General features: G+C 37.3%; 2 protein-coding genes across 2 annotated transcripts; both read right to left on the reverse strand.

Annotated features, from left to right (window-relative positions):
• Positions 1 to 632: 632 nt before the first annotated feature.
• On the reverse strand, positions 633 to 18,861 carry LOC114537915 (PH and SEC7 domain-containing protein 2-like). The gene is made up of 20 exons (XM_028559032.1): positions 18,510 to 18,861; positions 16,047 to 16,113; positions 15,649 to 15,702; positions 9,105 to 9,350; positions 7,838 to 8,489; positions 6,937 to 7,017; positions 6,334 to 6,446; positions 5,752 to 5,810; positions 5,345 to 5,437; positions 5,137 to 5,180; positions 4,940 to 5,009; positions 4,527 to 4,571; positions 4,321 to 4,402; positions 4,133 to 4,203; positions 3,463 to 3,608; positions 3,299 to 3,391; positions 2,918 to 2,969; positions 2,819 to 2,848; positions 2,494 to 2,610; positions 633 to 2,105 (listed from the first exon to the last, which is right to left on the reverse strand). Exons 1-20 carry the CDS (start codon positions 18,648 to 18,650, stop codon positions 1,872 to 1,874), a joined length of 2,490 nt encoding a protein of 829 aa, XP_028414833.1. The 5' UTR covers positions 18,651 to 18,861; the 3' UTR covers positions 633 to 1,871.
• A 125-nt stretch (positions 18,862 to 18,986) lies between these two features.
• On the reverse strand, positions 18,987 to 20,288 carry LOC114537933 (ankyrin repeat domain-containing protein 40-like). The gene is made up of 2 exons (XM_028559049.1): positions 19,772 to 20,288; positions 18,987 to 19,501 (listed from the first exon to the last, which is right to left on the reverse strand). The coding sequence occupies exons 1-2, from the start codon at positions 20,085 to 20,087 to the stop codon at positions 18,987 to 18,989; spliced, it is 831 nt and encodes a 276-aa protein (XP_028414850.1). The 5' UTR covers positions 20,088 to 20,288.
• Between the last annotated feature and the right edge of the window lie 324 nt (positions 20,289 to 20,612).

Genomic DNA, 20,612 nt, shown 5'->3' on the forward strand with positions numbered 1-20,612 from the left:
ACATTGAGCTTTATAAGGCATATTAAGAACTAAAAAGATTTCTGCAAAAAATACTATTACAGTATTATACAAATTGCCTTCAGATTTTGGAGGATTTACATTGAACCACCTACCCAAATTCTATCTATATAATGTACATCAATGTACATCACAATGACAATGCAAACATCGCATTTATACTATGAGCTTGTAATCGCTTTGTCTTTTACCTCAAGGAATTCAAACTGTGAGTAGCTGTCTCATGATTCGTGACATGGAAGCGTTTACAGGTTTTAATCACGCCAAATGGGCCAAACAAACTCGCACTGACGCACAAGCTGCACATTCCCCGAAGCCATTCCATTCCCCGGCTCATTCCCCGAAGCCATTCCATTCCCAACGGAGCTAGGCCCTGGGGACGAGGATGTTCCATTCCCCGGCTCATTCCCCGGCTCATTCCCCGAAGCCATTCCATTCCCCGTTCCATTCCCCTATTCCCCGTTCCCTGTTTTAAAGATAGCCATTCCGCGTTGTTATGTTACAAATAATGATGAATATTCAACAGGAATTATAATTAATTTTTACAATTTTAATTACATGCACGCTTCCAGCCTGTAATTGTAACCTTGGCGGACTTATCTTGATGCTTATCTGCATATTATTGCATTTATTATCCCCATCTTTGATCAAAGACACTTTATTTGTTACTTTATTTATTACAAATGTATGGTTAAAAGTTTTATAGACATCCACAGTGAGTGACTGCACTTTGTACTCTGAATAAACTAAATTCCTAATACAAACTCTTTTTACAACATAGAAATAAATACTCTATAACATTAACTTATGAACTCTACCAATAGAATAAATAACACAGCTCTGCAAGATAACCATAAAACCATATCTTATTCTAGTTTTGCAAACCATCAATGAAATTGGAATGCCATTTGTGTGTACAGTATAATAATTATGCTATATATAGCTATATGGGTCAGTACACAAGTTTACCACTCTAGTTATGTTCGTGTTTGTCTTTCGAACTGAACGCATAAAAAACGTAGAGCGGTTTGATTTCACGGTGGGTAAAAATTACGATCGAGAACAACCATGGAGATGCAGCGCTGTCATTTTGTTTTGTAATTATTTCACGTGTGGAAAACACATCTCAAATTCTTTCCAAATATGGAAAATACGATGGATTTTCATCGCTTGGGTTCTGACTGACTAATGCCAGGCTTGCGCAATCAACAATCGATGATTTATCAATTCTTATCACATAGCTTTACTCAGGACAAAAATATTTAAGAATATAGGAATCATGAATTAACCGAAAATGAACCATGAATTAACATTTTAACCAATAAATGCAAAGTAAAGAATGATTTAATTGCATTGCCAGTTTGCCACTGAATCTGTTTGACAGTTAAGTATAATGAAACCAATAATCGGTTACAGGTTTTCAATTCCAAAACTGAGTTATGAATTAGTCATTCATCTAGGAAGTTGATCCCACAGTTGGTTAAGATTATACAACCTCGCAAGCCAGGCGTTAGTACCTACAGAGGTTGCTGATTATGAACAGTATGATATTTTCCATTATATCTTTAGTAGTTCAATATTGCACGAGAAGATAAAATTCTTATCTTCGCGTCGCCGTGAAATGCTGTAATATAGCAGCAGGCATTGATTTTCATCGATAGTTAACAGTACAAGCCTGGAATCCTGCGTAATACCTGTGAGCCTGAACAAAAGCCTTCCCGAAGATATCCAAGGTTTTATTTGAATAGCGGCGAAATGAAGGTCACAAACGCTGGTGGCCACGCTACAAACGGGCCAACTTAACCTGCAAGCATTCACTGACCATAAAATAAATTATTCCGCAATAAAAATTTCTACCCTTTATATATAGCCATAAAATAACTCTCTCTGTAGTTAGGGTTAGTCTGCTCGCCTTCAGGAGCGTTGAGTAGGTCGTTCAAGGAGCTGTATCTCCTCATGTTTTCACTTAATAAACCGTTTCTTTTCAAGGCGATTTCTGAACTCGCAGATTTTGGCCCCCGGTCTCGTAGTTGTGCTTGTAACTTTGAACTCTTGAGTATGTTTGTGTAGGAACGGTAACGTTTGTACTGCAAATGAAACAGAACAAACATGAATTAATAATATCAGGTGTGTTATCAAACAATAAATCTAATCTAAAATTCCAATCTTTTGTCTTTCTACAAAAATGTATATATAGCGTATTCAATTGACATCGCCGTCAAACGTCACGCGCATGCGCGAGGCAAACCTTGCGCGGAAAGCTTTACCGAATTTGAACACAAAGGAATCTACTGAAACCCCCCACAAAATTTAGGAAAACGGCCAAACAATTAAAGAAAATAATTAGTAATGCTCTTCATTGGGTAAAAGGAAGTTTTTCCGAGTTTACCCCGTAATTTTGTTTACTCGGGAATTCGTTTGAAGTATTTTTTAAATGAGCTATTCATCACCGCGAAGACTGAAGGTATAGATTACCTCATACTCATAAAAATCTCGTTTCTCCATCCATCCAATCATTTCATGATTTCTCTTATCAACGCCTTGAGGCTGATTGTTCAAGTGATCTATGAGTACGTTCGCCATTTCCTGAGCCTGGAAACATACGAATACGATGTCAAAAAATTAAAAAAATTTCCCATTTCACTATTGCAAAGGGGGTGTCTGTGTGAGTAGCCCAAACAGATATGGATAGTGTGGTATGAAAATTACTTATCCCCAATGCCTAAATATCCCCCTTCCCGGCCATGGTCTCTTGATGGAATGAGAAGTTTACGATCTGCGCGCAACAATAAACACATACCTTTGCCTCATGACTGACCAACTGCTCTGTCTAGAGAAACAAGCACAAGAAATGTTAAATTTTCTGAAAGGCGAATTTGTAAATCCTAAAGTAACTCACCACAGTCAGTCTGGTCCTCGAAAACGGAAGAACAGGTTTCTGAAATCTCTGGCTAAAAACCCCAAAATATATTATGTTAATAAGGTTAATCGCAGTCGAAAGAGGATGTTGAAAGTCACATGGACCAAAGAATAACCTAATTATTGCGAGACAACATAGATTGTCCTAGTTGATCTGTCCCTGGAACGATAACTGATGGACTTTTGGCCGCCATCTTTGAAGCCGAAATGGGTACCAGGGCCTGTCCATCTATTGACTTCGAAGATGGCGGCCGAGTTATCGCTCCAGTTCATATAGAGTCCACTTAGCCTCTTTCAAGCTGAAACGTTGTTTAGACAAAGTGTTTATGCCTGCACAATGTGAATGATAGTCATCACTCACCAAGATCCTACGGGTGCTGGGAGTGGCGGAGACGAAAACGAGGCTGCAACAAGATTCAATCCTTCAACCCATTCTAACATATCAGCCTTGTTCCTAAAAATGTAAATAGGATGTCACAAGGGATAAGCCACTAATGGAAGAGAGTTTCAAGCACGATCACATACCTGGCCTGAAAGAGCAACACCTTCCAGTCAGCGGTGATAAATCTGAACACAAAAGATTTCTTCGTGTAGTCAAAGGCAGGGCTGGCGAACGCGTGATGAGCACCGAGAGAGAACCGAGTGTCGTTGAAGTTCTTTGATTCATCTGGCTGAAATACAAACTTCTTTTAAATTTTTCCACTTTCTATATGCTCTGATAAGTCAAAGCTCCCTAATGTAAAGCTTCCCAAAGCTCCGTCAACGAATACAGCAGTGGTTTTGAAGTTTTGCTAAACATTTTGCAGTAACCTATATTAACCAATACCAAGCTACTTCAACCCTAAGGAAGGTCAATCGTTGCGGCCGGGTATTAAAATCGTCCACTCCTGCTTTGCACAAGTTGGGTAAAAAAAAATTAAGGAGCAATTAACATGGGCTGGTTGTTTGAAAGCTGCTTAAGCTAAGCCGCAGATAAACCAAAGTATAAAAATACTCTCATACATCTTGTGAATGACTTATGCATTAAATATGTACCTCCATGCATTCAATTTTAAACTATTTACATCGAAATATTTCAGCTCATTTGGCCAATAAATAGATAATTTTGTTTCCCATTTTGAACTTATCCATCGTTTAAGCTGAAGGTCTTTCGAACAATTGGCCTCAGATGGGTAAATATGGAACGTTAAGTTACCTTATGTAAAAACATGATCATTCCACGTAAAGTGCCAAAAAATGGCTGCCAACTTCGCTTCCAGGCCGACGCTGAGAAACAAAAAATAAAACAATGGAATTGTTGTAGCGATAACTTCGCCTGGCATCGAGATGTACATTGTATACAATGCGTTATATTATAACTTGCTGTAGAGCCCTGACCCGCACCTTTTTTGCCACCTATGTCTTCAACTAACTTTCGATAGAGCAGGCCTTCTTTGTATATGACCTCATCGCTTGTTGCCTGATTCTAGATCAAAATATACAAAACATTGAACTACGAATGGCCGACTTTGTTAATTTCTGAAGTATTCAAGAGTGAACAGCGAGCTTTGAAGGAGAGATTTGCAAAAAGTTCACAAAATATCACTTACCCCCATCAAGGCCAGACTACCAGTCGTTTCTACTCCATTTGCATTCTAAAAATTGAGAAATAATTTACAAACACATATCAGACTTTTTCTCAAAAACCTTATTCAATAACTTTCGTGACATTAAGTAAATTAGCTTGTAGGTACACCACGTAAGTATTTAATACTGCAAAGCTTTCGGTCCGTTAACCCGGGCCTTCCTCAGTGCAATATCTTATTTGATGTCACCATGCAAACGTACAAGAATATTATTTTCGCGACATTGTCAGCCTTGTCGTGACTATAGCAATATATTAGATAACAGAATAGAGGACACAGAATAGAGAACCACCAGAAGGCGCGCTTAAAGAAAATATTCGTCCAAAAGTGTTACTTGTGTATTGCACAGAGTAGGCCACTATTTATAAAAACACTACCTTAGACTCTTTGCCGTTAGCGTTCATAGTCTGGACTCTCTCGTTGACGTGATTAGGCAGAATATCGTCCCTAGAGAAATTAAAACACACACGCGTCGTCTTAAGAAATAAGCCGGAAGCACTGATGTCTGAACTGTGGAAGTGTGATTCGTTCCTAGTGCTACTTGGTATTTATAGCATTAGAGCATTCAACTTACGCGTGAAATTCCAGACGATTCGATTTTATTGAAGAAAACACGTTCTAGAAAACAATAAAAGCCCAAAAAACCTTTAATAGTTAGTCTACCCAAACCCAAGTTTTGTCTCCATTTGTCTCAAATCAGTGTTGTTCATCGCTCTCTGACTCAAAGACTGAGAACTTCAGCGAGGTTCTGTTTACGTCATAACTCACAGAACGGATGTTACCTGGAGTAAGGTGCTTGGATAGTCTTTTCCATCGCACATGTCAGCAAGATTTCGTACGAAATCTGCTTGCTTCATTCGTCTTCCGAGAGTTTGCTGTTAAAATATCAAGCAATACTTGAGCTTTACAAAAACGCATCGAAAGCTGGTAAAAGGATGCTCTAAACTGCATAGGATGATACAATATCCAAGAAGTAAAATAAGACGATATCACTTAAGGTCTTTCATGTTTACTTGATCGTTAAAGATCAAAATTTCTACACTGTAACAATGGAATAATACCATTGTGCGATAATGCAAGATAATTGTGTATTTCCACACTATGTAAATGGGGCAAGTCCATGTAGCTCCTTGCCATGGAAACTTCAATTTTTGTACAATTTTATTTATATATGGATTTTTTACAATACCTCGCCGTGCAGATCTGTGTTGAGAAGCATTATTGCACAAACAAGAGTATGGACAGCATCTAAAACATATCATTTAGATTATTAACACCTTCAGATTATTTGGAAATGATGGTAAATCATTCGCGACGCGACGCGATATCTGAAATCCGGTGATGTGATTGGTTTGCGAAAAAGTAAAACCGTTTTCTACTTTTTATCTGTCCGCGCGAATAAATTCGCCTTGTCGGCTTAAGGCCGACACAGACCGGACGCGAAGCGGCAACGCGGCGCGAATTTTCAGTTTTCAGAAGCATATAAATTAAATTCTGGGATCAAAATTTGGAATCTGTGGACGCTAGACCAATCAAAATTTATTATTTTAATGCAATCTACAAGAAAATTTTGATAAGTTAAAATTTATTTGCTTTTGAAAAATATAAAACGTTGAAAATTCAGGCCGCGTTGCCGCTTCGCGTCCGGTCTGTGTCGGCCTTTAACTTTCATTAAGTAAAAACAGCTACCAGCTACACGATATACTGGAGTTAAAAACACCAGAGGTACAAAACATGCCGTAAAACAACTTACAACTACACATATCATTACCTGCACTTCCGTACTCCGGCTTATTGCATTCGTGATAGCGATTCGAAAATGGTATCAATATTCTCTCCCGTTCCTGCGTTTCACCTGACAGATTAAACTTATCCAGAAGCATCCTACACATAAGCAGATATCATGGTAAAAAATCTCTGGACTATTTAAAACAAGCCTATTTTAAAACAAGATCCTTAAAATAGGGGCGGCGGAACAAGCTTAAGGGTGCTATAGGGAGTGCCCCCGCAGAGGTAAATGTTGCGGGGTCCCAATAATATATAAAGAATTTCTATACCAACGAGTAACAATTTAAACTATATGGACTACACTGCGTTCTTAAATTCAGCCCCCCCCCCCGAACAAAATATATCCTGCAGCAGAATGGCACAGGTGAATTAGAGGGGGTTGTGAAAACTATTTGTATAAAGTAATCTCTTCCTCACACTTATCCTACAATAGCTTTCCTGTTATTTTATTCATTAGCCGCGTTATTTCTCGCAGTGCAGGAAACATTGGACATATAATCTTTCTGAATTGAGTCGATTACGTAATAAAGCAAAACACTGACATGAAAAGCTTATCATCGCCTCGGATACGTGATGTTACACTGACCGTAGTGACTGGACGAGATCCTTGTTTCGAAAATCGAAACGTTTCATGAACAAAACGGCGAGATCTTTCGTATAGTCGTCACTACAGAAACCAAAACAGAAACAACGTTAGCATACATTGTCCGTTGAACTATATGAATATTGACATCTATAACATCCATATATGGAGGTGACTGCATAATTCTAAGAGGGGATATTTACAAGATCCTGTTGAGCCGAGATTAAACGAAGCATATATACCAATGAGTATGTAATAACATCACCCTGCATGGCAGTGATGTGGTCCTCACGACCTAATTATGTATTTGTTTGGCCACCTCACGCTTTGCTGAATCTCGGGTAGCCAGGCTCATGCAAACTGCCCTCTGACAGGCCATGATAAAGAAAGCCGCATGGCGAACTTGACAGCATTTTTGCGAATTTAAAATAAAAAAAATTGTAAAATGTTTGTCGCGCCACATTAATTTTGTGAAATCCGGCTTCTCTTTGAAAGCTTTTGTTCCTCACACGCCGTCCTTTTTTTTCAACAAAGGCAAGTTTCTTTGCAAGCGGAAAGGTAACGACATAAATATCGATAAAATATACTTTCGCAGAGAGAAAGCTTTGGGTGATTAGGGTAGCCTCTAATCTAGAAAAGTCTTTATCACAACTTGTACCACTTGGATACGACTAAAAGTCTTTACTTCATGAGGATTGTTATTGTGGATCATTGAACATTACAAAGATCATCGGATAAAATGTAGAGAATCGTGAGGTAGCAAGCTTTTGTTTCAAGTTGTTGACAAAATTATTACGATAACTTCAAATCTCGAGTAAACTGGTCTAATTCAAAAATGCGCATAGTGCCAGAGATCTTGTTTTAACTTTAAACTGGCGATATCACGAAACCTCAACAAGCTTACTTTTTGGACAACATGGGTGCGACTTCGTTCCTATCATAACCATCCATATCGAACAATCTCCTGGCCAACTCTTCGCTGGATATACCGTCACCTCCTACAGCATTCGTCGTATTATTGCCTCTCTTATGATTCTCGCTTCGCGTGTGAACGGCTCCGAACGAGTTATTCAACGTCTTCCTGAAAGGGTAGGGACTCGACTCCATTGTAACAGTCACGTTATTTTCACACGATCTAGTGCTAGGAGACAGCGAACCGTAAGACGAGTCCTTACTGCCTGGCGTAGCCTGGCGCACATTTTGTCCACCTTGCATAGTTCGTTCGACGGCCGGGGACAATGATCCCCGTCTACGAAATCCGTCCCCGGAACTTGAGGATCTCTGCCAAACTAAGCCACTGGGATCGCTGCCCTTTGGAACGCGGTTTAGACCGATCTCCGGTAGGCTTGTGCTGTGCAAGGGTCCTTTGCGCGCGATCGCGCTGTTATCCGATACGGTTCGAGTGAGGTCTTGCTTGCGCATGGCATGCCGAACGTTCGTTCTTTCCGCGTTTTCTACAGTTCGTGGCGGTCCTCCGTGCGCCGGAAACGATGTCATGATTTTGCTGAAGCTTCCACTGCGCAAGCTCGTGCGACGTCGGAATACGCCATCTGTACCTAAACGAGAGAAATAAATAGAAGAATAAACAATGGAGCGAAGACCACGGTGACTAAATAAATTTTAACAGTTTTTTAATTGGAGTTTTTAGCAAGAATCTAGAAATATTCGGATTTGCCACGACACTGTGAATCTGTGATGTGTAAGTCGTTAACTCACTTGCTGTACGATTTTCCGGGACTTTTCAGTTCTCAGAAGCAAATAAATATGATGATCATGCATGTTATGTTGCGAATCACAATAAGTAGTAGTACATAGTTTCTAGAATTTTCCTAAGCCTAAGGATAAAATATATTTCCTTTTGAAAATCGAATAATCGCGCTGTGTTGCTGACTTCTGCTTGGCTAGAAAAATCGGTCAAATTTTGTTTTTTGTAGAACATTTTTAAGATTCATAAGTCGTCACGGTGTTGTCTTCGTAATCATAACCGAGAATTTGACCACCCCATTCCTAAATGAGTCTTGACGGAAAAACCGAACTTAAATTAGACCACTTTATTTTGTAGTCATGATTTACTTATGGGACTCGAGAAATTCGAAATCAAATAAATTATGCTTTGAAAGGTCAGGCGCAGAGATGCTCCATTTTCCGTCAAAGATGAAGGTCGTATATACCTTTGTCTATACCGGTGGGTGATGTCTCCTGGCCGACGATTCTAGTTTTGGCTTTAGACATGGTTCCCTCGGGTGTCCTCGACTGGGTGTCGCTTCGCGTGAGTATCACGGGTCGTTTGGAGCGGCTTGGTAGAGATGCACTTCTTCGAATATTACCAGCGTTACGGGTTTGAAACTGCTTGAGCTTCGGATCTTGAACCGAGAAGCGTCTCAGGTATGGACGAGCACGTGCCGCCGCTGCTGTGTCTAAAATTCACAGGGATACAGTCAATAATTTCAGATTACGTACGTGATGTGATGTTGCGAAGTTTGTAAGAAAGTTCAAATGTTTGTTCCCAAGCTTCAAATGTTCCAAATTTATCCAACCATATGGGCTTTGATCCTACGTGGGCAATTTGAGCAGATAAGTCGTGGTACTCGGAAACTAAACATTTGTGATTTCAAAAACGAACATTTGAATTTTCGAACGAAAATCGAAAATGAGGTCACTTTTAAACACAGACTTTAGATTCGGTGAATCATACTTTGAAATGTGACATGGATGATTATTAGAAGGAACAACTTTCAACACATTTCTGTAATGCAAATTACACGTTTCAAACCAATTTAATTTCACATATTATGATATAATCTAATTTGCATTGCACGCAGCCGTTGAAAGTTGTTCTGTGTAACATCACCTTTAAATATAAACGATATTGCCTCTTCAAAGAGGCGGTAAAAATCGCCATAATTGGGGCAAATCTCTTCAATGCTACTCACGAATGAGGTGTTGGTTTTAACACCCTCAATTTGAAGGTGCATGCAGTACAGTCCGTAATGTAAACAAATACCTTGCCCTTGGTAACTTTTTGAACTTCTTAGTCGGATTGATGATTTTAAAAACAAAATATCACGAAATATTTCTTGGAATATCTTTTGGTTGGTTTTTGTAGACATTAGATATTTCAAAGTTATTTTACTGTGACTTCTCGTTATAAAATACAACGAAATTTGAAATTCGGACTATAGTGTGCAATGTGCATGGATATATGATATATGGAAGACATTACTCTACATATCTGCCAGATATCATTCTGTCAGAAAATAATAACAGCGACTCTCATACATCTCTGCCAATATATCAAGTCAGGAAGCATGTGCACAAGTTAACTTAACCATCCAAATATCAAGTTAATTCCACTTTCGAAACGTACTCTGCTTGTCTTTAAAAACACAGCTTCACCGCTAGTGCATGCATAAGTGCCCATTTTTAGCAGCAAAATCCCATTATAAAACTATTTATAATTGCATGCCAAAGTTACCACGGATATCGATACAATTAGGACTAACGAGAGATTTGTGTTTTGAAGAGCTTCTCGATCCATGCCTGCGTTAGCGGAGCGCATACAATAACGGTAAACAAAATTGAAGAGCTGTTTGAGGCCATGCAGACTGCGGTTCGGTTACACGCATCGACATGTCCAAGAGTCCCAACGACAAGTTAAGGGTTATCATGTGTCACAATTGCAACGACTGTCGCACGTCGAGAGGACGAGAACTCGTCGGAGAACATGCAGAAAGCGATGTAATCCCGACACGCATGACGCATGAAACCAAACCAACTCGAATCTATCGTGGTTTGAGACTAATTTTTGGCAGCTAGGCCATCATTCGCGTGACTAACATGACGGACATCGACTTTTTTTGTAATTTCAGGCGACGTGCATGCCCCCACACAGCACTTCACAGCTGCATGAACTTGTCCCATATATGATATATGCTAGCTAAAATTTCTAGAATTTGATACAATCTTTAAATAAGGTACATATCATACTATGGTGGACTCATTAATAACGTATCTAGGGCAATAAATATTTTGATGTACTGCATTTGCATCTTAAGCGAACAGCAAACATTCACGTAATATGCAAATATTGGTGTTATAATGCAAGCATACAGCATACCTTGATTTATGGTACCTTCGCTAGGCGAAGCGCGTTTACCCGAACGATGGCAACGAAAATATCGACTCCGCAGATAGATTAACACACTCAATAAACTATAATAATATAAATTACGCTTGTAATTACATATTGAGTGCATGTGCATGACTACAACTACAAGACTTTATCTCTATATTCACAAAGCGTGTGAAACTGTTGGTCTATTACACGTAAATCAGTTGACAGACTATACCTCAAAACGTTACATTAAAATGCCTTGGAAGAGACACAATAGTCATGCTGTCTGGAAGAAATTTGGCAACGGATACAATGGATCTATAATCGTTTGGTATTAAAACATTTTTGCCAATATGTATGTCTTTGCCTGTGTGTAAAATGCGGCGACTCGTATAAATCGCCAAAATACGTTATGAAATTATTCAAGTGTGTTCATCTCGATGGTTCATATGCATGATGATGATACTACTGTATACGAGGACAAAAATGCGTTGCATGACGCCACGAGCGATTCTGCAGGATTACTAACAATTACAATAAACATTCAAGCAGTTTATGCTCAGTGGGCAATCCAAAAAGTCTGCGTACCCTGTACAAACAGAAACATGCAATGCTAAACAAAATATCAAAACACACGATTACCTTAGCCGTTTATACTCGCTTGTCTACCCAGAAGAAAACAAATTTTTGGTACTCCATGCATAGAACACTATCGCCCGAAACAGGCAAACGAGACTTCCGATCATCGGTAACATATTTAGCACTCATAAGCGATATTCGCAGAAAGTTCTAGACCCATTCGCAAATACAAAGACACCTAGAACTATATGTTTTGGTTGATTCCGTTGGACGCACGACGTGGCCGTATCATCGATTGTCCTTTTGCTCTGTTTTAAGACTACTTGTTTGGACTTGGAAGCGGTTGAACTACGAACTGTATAAAATCATCGCGAATCGAATCAAAAACCTTGATTTCAGAGTAATATGAAACCATTTATACAATTGTCAATAACTATACGTGTACGGTGTACAATGCAATAATAATAACAAGTGCTCGAAACAAGATTTTAGTACGAGGAAAAGTTTCAAATTCTAACCTCCAGTTTACTTGTTTAATTCGTCCAACGTTACTCCGCAGTCTACACACTGTTGAAGTGGTCTAATCTCTTATAATCACAACGCGTAGGAACTGGCCAGTTTCTATAGAGCCTTGATACGTTAACTCAAAGTTCCGGTTAGGTTAGTGACCGAATAATATTTACGCGCTTAAATTACTAGGTGGAAAGGAACTATAATTTTACGGCTAAAATATACTTCCAGAAGTTGTCGCGGTGATGTGAAACGAATTACTCGGATGTTACTATTTATATACGAGCGTAGTTACATCGTACAACCTAGCCAAAGGCAGACATTTTGGACAATACAACACAACAACAAATGTATTCGCAAATTTGGTTGAAGGACCGAGACCTTTGTTGTCACCTAAAAGCTATAAAACATGGCAATAACTTTCAGACAAAGAACTTTCATCTAAAACGGCGACAGTTCTCGTATATATTTCTCACGAAGTTTGGTTCGGTTGCAAAAATACGCTATCATTAATATATTTATAACAAACCTTATTCATATCGACTTAGGAAGGTATCAAATATGGATATGACTTCAAACACTAACTTCCCAATGATAACAAAGGTTGACCATACTTAAATGCACTATTTCTGCCCACCACAGCCAGAAGTCGGACTAAGATTTATGTGCAAGTGAGGCGGAAATTCGGCAAGATCGATCCAGTTAGCAGGAGGCAAGAGTAAAAGCGATATATTCAAAACGGGAACCGCAGACATCACATAGATGAAAACAAAACAACTCAACAGGCCATGACTGTCCTTAGAATATATAATTAAATATTTATTTTGACTTGGTAATAAGTTGTGTCACGAGTTGATTTTCATGTACTATTAGTGTTTGCAGTATACTTTCGCGTGTTTCCAGGTGTGAAAATTTTAAGGGGGATGGTGCATATACACGTGGAGTGGTGGATCAAGGGAAAGGCTAATAAATTTCTATACAGCTCTAATTTGCAATCACATTGGTTGATTTTCTTTAGAAATTTAAGACCAATAGCGTTGCAATATTAAAGTATTTTGAATTCAAAATTAAACCTCAGCCTATACCTTGATCCGCCACTGACCATGTATAAATTATTAAAGAAGTGTGACCCTAAATAAAAACGTATTTGTCCTTAAAGTCAAACGATTGCAAAAAATATAAATGTTTGGCAAAATGTTATTGCCTATTGGCGAGTTGTAAAAATATTGGTGAGTTAAAAGGTGGTTACAGTCGCTTGACTCGCTTCTCCGCAGCATCGGTTCTGTTCGTAACAATGGTTATAGTCTACTTTTACAAAATTGGTCAAACCTTGCATGTTTCGTATATCTCTGAATATAAACTCTCTCTCATATTCATTTAAAAGTATCTTTCAAAATGTAAACAAAGACTGTACCCCACCTTTAAATCATCCCCCGTTTTCTAAATACTTTTGCCAGTCTTTGTGTACAAGCTTACGTAATTTTACTTCCGGGTGATTCTAATATTATCCAAAGACCGTTAAAAACCCTGGGAATAGTCCACGTAATCCAATGTTTTAGTTTATGCGCTTATGATTTCTGAACCACTGTTCGTTTTAAAACTTTAGAAAATATGACTTCTATCGGTCCAGAAAATATTTACTAAAAAAGATAATCAACTTTGTAAACAAGTGATTGAAAAATTAATGTAAAGATTTGCTTTAACCAGTCATAAAATAGCAACTATACTAAAAGTGGTTATAAAAAATCCATTTCTCGAGAGCATATATGAGAGAATTAAGTTCTTATAATTAAACATGATCACAAAATTGCGACTATTTTCATAAAAAATAACAAAAGATATAATCGATTGGATACTGCAGAATTTGAAAACCTTTCTGAGCGGTGATTGGCTAAAACATGAGCGCGAGATCACCTGGTTGTGTATATATAGATCAGTGATCCATTTATCTAATCAAATGACTCAATTCAGAGCAAATTGCTGATACCTTTCATTTCTGAAATCTGATTTATCTGAATATACTGAATTTAAGTGAAATACCCAACTCCATGTTTATTTATATCGATGAGGAATATACAGTAACGCTGAACTAAATACAAGGATACCTAACATGGATATATTTATATAAGTTATATAATCAATATTGGCTTTCTAGGAAATTAACCGGAACAGGTGAACAACGCTTTATAATATTCGATGTTTCAATGACTATGTGAAAATGTTTGACTCAAGCGTAGGTTAAACAACTAGGTCTAAGCATATGCACAATTGCACATGGTCTAAAACGATTACATAGGGTACCATTTAGGCCTTAGGGTTGCATTTACATGCTTATGGGATGTTTTTGCCCGAAAATATTTTTGATTCTTATCATATTTTTCTTCTACCGCAAACTTTTTGATTTGGGTAGCAATATGGACAGGGTACATTCAAGACAAAACAATTCAACAATTGAGATAAAACAGCTGCATGAAGAAGACATTTCTCCTCATATTTTCGACCTTTCTCATAATACAATACTGCTACTTGCAATCAAACGTGCCGCGAGCCGAATTTTTATCGTTGTTTATTAGCAGTTAACGTTCCTTTGAACTCTACTCAACAACGTTGAGCTATTGTCAACGGAACGATTCACGGGTGATTATCAACGCAGATGCTGTATATTCTTACATTTATAAGATTCACTGCGCACTTTCGCCAGTAGGGTGTTTACTGAATAAAATTAGCCAACAACTAAATGCGTATGTCTTGATTTGATAGCCAGTTCTAATGAGTTGACAGTTGAAATATTTTAAAAACTGTCACTCAAATCATCGCTGCATATTTAATCAGAACATACAGTTGAGTAAAGCAGAACGTATTCAACGTGACCTTGGGTATGGGTGAACGTCTCGTTGGCTGCTAGTAAAGTAAGCAAACAACAATAAAAATTCGGCGCGCGGCGCGTTTGATTGCAAAAATAGTAGTAACAGTCTAACAGAGTAAACAATAGATACAGAGCTGGAACTACGTGGCGAATAGTAATTAAATATGGCGTTTTTTGTACCCGTTTTTTAGTGCGCGTGAGCGTAAAGTGACCAACTGCGCATGTTCGGCAAGTGCCTGAAATGTTTAAAATGGCTTGGATTTCTTGATCAAATATTTTCGATTAATTAAAGTTTTACAATATCGTAATTCATAAAGCATTTTACGCACCTAAGACAAATTGCAGAATTGTTTACAGTTTAAATCTCAGGCACTTGCCAAGCATGCGCACTAAAAAAGTGGGTACACTAGTTCCAGCTCTTTAGCTTTTAGTTACTCTGTGAAACAATTCACCATGTTTGTTTATAGTAAACAAACTTACAAACTCTCTTACAATCTGAACATTGTTATGGTAGTACACAGATTATTATGACATTGTCTTGCTAGCTTGTTTTATAATCCCTTCCTATCAACAATTACAAACGTCCTGCCATTCTATTGATAAATGTTATAAAAAGCAAAGGTACTAATTGTTCACTTTTACTTACCTTTTCTTAACCTTAATTTCAATGTATCAGGTGAGCGTCTGAGGGCTTCCACAACTGAAATAGAAATGGATTTTTTGGATTCAATACATTATATATAGACTGGAATACTGACACATTATTCATCCAAAATAATTCTAGTTACTGCATTTTTATAACATATGGTATTCAGGTATATATATATTAATTACCCAGTAAAGCACCTAAAAGTGGCTTTCACTAGTGGTGGTGTGGTCAAGTCTGTAGAGTGGGGATATAGGAGAGGGTTCTTGTGTATTGTACTTATAGTATACTTGATACCCATATAAATCCATAGGGACATTTCCCAAAGAGAATGTCACACTTAACATTATTAGGAGAGGTAAAAATCTACCCCACAATATAGAAGTAAATATATATACCTTTCTTAGCAGGTAGCCTGCTAACACACTCATCATTGACTTCAACCAATACATCCCCAACATGAATCTACATTCAACATGAATTTTCCCATAAGAATTGCAGGGTTTTATCTTAATCATAACACCTTAAAAACCTGAGGTGATATTAATTGATACACTAGGGCCTGGTTTTTCAAAAGCACTAATAATCCAAAATTCTATTAAATGGGTGAACACAAATCTGTACTTCCTGACTTAAAAATTAGGATTATTTATAAAATTATCAAACATGCAACTTAATAATTCACAGGTAGAATTCATTGCAATTGTTCACATATACACAATTTGTCTTCTAGTGTATGGAAACTACTAGCAATGCAATGTTACTATTGATTTAGTGCAAGGTGAATTGAAATTCCAATCATTTTAGGTGCATATAGTCAGTTATTCTTAATGAAGAATCATATACAACAAATCACAATGGGTAATTGTACCCAATATGAACAAGATTCCAGTAACTGGAAATCTATATCTGCAATACTTTATCACTGAAAAGAATCAAATATGTCTGGTTTTGACTGGGCAAAAGACTATTTGGATGCAAAATATTTGTAAGATAATACAGACTGAAGACACCAATGTAGTATCATACTGAATATCTAAGGGAAAGTGCATGGCACTCTAAACAGGCACATAATAAAAAAGTGTTGGCAGGAATTCCCCTAACCTTATCTATCAAAAGATATTTCTAGAGTTTATTGAACATTTTTGCTATTCAATTTCTTATCTATTCATAACAATCAATCAAATATCACTTATTGCATTCCTAATAAAAAAAACATCTGGCAAGAGAAAGATAGCTCTTGAATTTCATATTATAACCTATGAAGAAGCTAATGTACATTAGGGGTGAAAAAATTGAGTCCAAAAAGAAAAATCCAGGAATGTTAACTACAGGCAATTAATCGTTGTACAAATACAATATCAAGCACCTGCTGATGGGAATGTTTTTCCACCAAAGCATGTAGTATTAATTACTAGAAATATTTTTTATGTCTAAAATGAATAAGTGGCTACAGTTTTATCTTCCATCTATTATTCTATGTTACATTGATAAGCTTTAGCCTTGAATGGTTTAACAGACAAGGACTTCGAATTGAGCACAGCCCTTTTGTCTGAATGTGCATTCAAATGAACACAGTCCTTTGGTCTGAATGGTAATAAGTTCTAGAATATATTATAAAAGCAATTATGCGGTAGAAATTAAACCAATTAGATTGAGGTAACTCAAACAAACCATGAACATAATATCAGCATACAATATAATATTAATTAAAATTAGAGAAATTAAAGAGTTATTTATCAGTAAAAACTATCAGATCGAAAGTGTTGGAGTAGCTAAAATTGTACCCTTAATTACACTACACTAACGTACAATCCGTATGTACACAGTTTACTTGAGTTTATTGATATAAGCTTGGAAATAGCCAAATGTCTATATTGTCTTACGGTAGTCATGTATAAGACCGGATGATTTTATTGGAATCATAGGAAAAAGTTGACCTTAATAGGTCAACTCAATAAACTCATTAACACACACTTGTAAAACTTGGAAATAATGAAAAATTTCCTCAAAATATTAAATCAGTATGCTTTAATTGTTTGAAGAGCTTTCAATCGCGGTTCGCAGAAGTCCATATCACCGTGTCGATCGATATTTACTACACGTTCATATCAGCATTGTATTAGTCACGAAATACCATCGGAATGTCACATTCTTTCAAAGAAAGTAACATACTATATAATAAATTAGCTTTTAAAATATTCTGCGTTCTGTTATTTAAACCAAATTGACCTTAACAAAGTGGTCTTAAAGAATAAATTAGCCAAATTAGCTTTTAAATTATAATTCACGGGCAAATACAAACAAATTTAAGGCATGCTTCAAAATATTTACAAATTCCGACCAATTACAATTAAATCAAGCTAGTTAAAGCATTTAGTTTAAGCAAATTGAAAGAGATGAAAAATTGAGTAGGATTCAAATAATGCTGGTGTTGTTATGACTTTTACCACCTACGGGTAAAATATAATCACACTTGACCCAAATATTGTTAAAACTAGTCGGCAATTGTTTGGGAATCTCTGGCTTAGTGTGAATTTACAATATATTTTACACAATGTTTTATGAAAATCGACAAGGCATATTGTACAAATCTATAAAGGCAAATTTTTTCCATAAAACGGCTTCAAATAATAAAGAATTCTAGCTTAAATTTACATTGGCATATGTAATACACATCCAACATAAATACGGCCGTTACCGATGAAAGATATGTCAATGCCAATTACGGCATAAAAACATACCCAAAACCGAATGAATTTCATTTTGAACACAAGCAGATTGCTTCGGAAATTTAACATACGTACAGACGAAAGCGAAAGGCGCTTTTAGGGTGTGTCATACAGTCAAACACGGCCTACCTTGCCGCTCAGTTGAGCCGATCCGTTGTGAACCAGGGCACAGATCATCGGAGGTAGTTCAGTATCTACACCGCCGATAACACTGAAGCCAAAACTGCCCCCGACGTTACGTTCGATTTCGACGGTTTTTGAGTCCGACATCGTAGAGACATTGTGGTTACATTAAGCCATTGTTTTGAAGGATCTCAGAAAGATCTTTGAAGGTCAATTACAAGAAAATCCATCAAAACCTGCCCTGTAAAGATCATATGTTTTTCGACGCACAACATAAATATTCAAGCAGAAGCTGTGTATGTCTATATGGAAACGGGTTCGCAAAATATCGGGTAAACATCGGCCGTCGACTAGCGCACGAATTTGGCCGATATAGCATTCGGTAATATACCCCACTGAGCTACATATGGGTACCCATCACTGGAGTTTAACTTTTGTTCACATAATGAACAAATGGATCAAAATGTATAATATATATATTATTTATTGTATAACTATCTCTAATTCCTGATACTGAACTAGCCGTTTGACATCTTTATCATTTCTTATTATTGTGTTGGGCAGCTTTCTAATCTTTTTCAACTTTGTTAGGTCAACATTCAATTCGGCAGCACAGGTTTCTTTCAATGCTTCATACTTTACGCACTTTTGATCCAGTTCAATTTCAATAAAATCCCTCTCTTCAGAGTCAGCAATACGACACTTCAGGACTAATGCAGAATTGTTCACAGCTGTAGTGCTAGTTTTGTCCAAGGTCACCATTTCGACTTTGTCAGCATCATTGCATGGTGACATGCTACCATTGAATGTGATTTGGTCTGAACTTGGCAAACCACAATCTTGTGTTGCAAGACCCAGCTTCTGGATGCCAATTCTAGTAGCAAAATCTTTTGGACTTTCAGAATACGGAAATGCAGGGTTTAAGAGATAGTTTGGGACAAATTCAGTGATTTTCTCTTTTGGTGTGCAACTTTCCAAGTTTGAAAGCTCCACTGCATCTGACAATAATAAAAGTGAATGTGTTGGTTATACTCCTTTATGAAAAAAAACTGTTTTCCTTCTAAGTAAAAGCTAGATCATTAATGCCTAGAGGTAAATGAAATCTGCCAAAAAATTTTGTACCCAGGTAGAGGTAAAACTAAATCTCAATCAAAGCATGTACCAAAACAAAACCAGCTGTGAGATACAGTACTCACATGACTTTTTAAACAAGTTGGGGGTGATGTTACCCACTCTGTGAACAACATCTGCCAGTTATTAATACTTACTATAATTTGAACTGCAATTCTTTGTATCATTTCCTTCTTCACTTAACAAAAGAAATTTGATATCCTCGCTTTGGGTTACATCAGCTGCAAGTTCATCTTTAAATGAGCGAATGCTTGGATTGGCACCATGCTGCAATAAATAGGTTACAACATCCTTATGGTTTCGCCTGGCAGCCCAGTGTAGTGGAGTCCATCCATTGACTGAATTTCGGGAGTTTACATCAACCTTCGCACGGACCAACACACCAACCTTCTCCACGTCCCCCAAGCAAGCCGTCTCTCGCAACAATTCCTCCAAATTTTTATAACTTTGCATTTTGGAACAGAATTTTTTAAAAAATGTTCTAGGCGATTTCAGAATGTGATATTTCAAAACTCAAGTCCCCAAATGAAGTCGATTATACGACGATTAATCAATCAAATAATTTTCAATTTTCTTTCAATCAATGAAGAGTACTCATAGTGCTCAACCTAGTGATGGCCGATGGGCGATAGTATCGGCACAGTGGTATCGGTAGTCGGTACAGTGGTATCGGTATTCATATCGATATTTATGATTTGGAGAAAATATCCATACTTACACCAAGTAGTAAAAAAATTTCAATACTGAGCCTACAGTATTTTAGGTGACGTTGTCTACCAAAAAGTTCAAAAAGCAAAAAGTATAGAAATTTTGAAATTTATCGGCCTTCTATGTTCAATTTTATTGCTGAACATGTTAACAATTATGCAAATTAATATTATTGATATTATTGAATAAATGCGCAGTATTGTGAAATAACAAATTTGGAAACCTCCCCCAACACCTCCGCGCGCTCAGTGCCGTTATCCGCGATATACC

This window comes from Dendronephthya gigantea, unplaced genomic scaffold (assembly GCF_004324835.1).
Source record: "Dendronephthya gigantea isolate DGI-Jeju-01 unplaced genomic scaffold, DenGig_1.0 000169F, whole genome shotgun sequence".
NCBI classification, from domain to species: Eukaryota; Metazoa; Cnidaria; class Anthozoa; order Malacalcyonacea; family Nephtheidae; genus Dendronephthya; species Dendronephthya gigantea.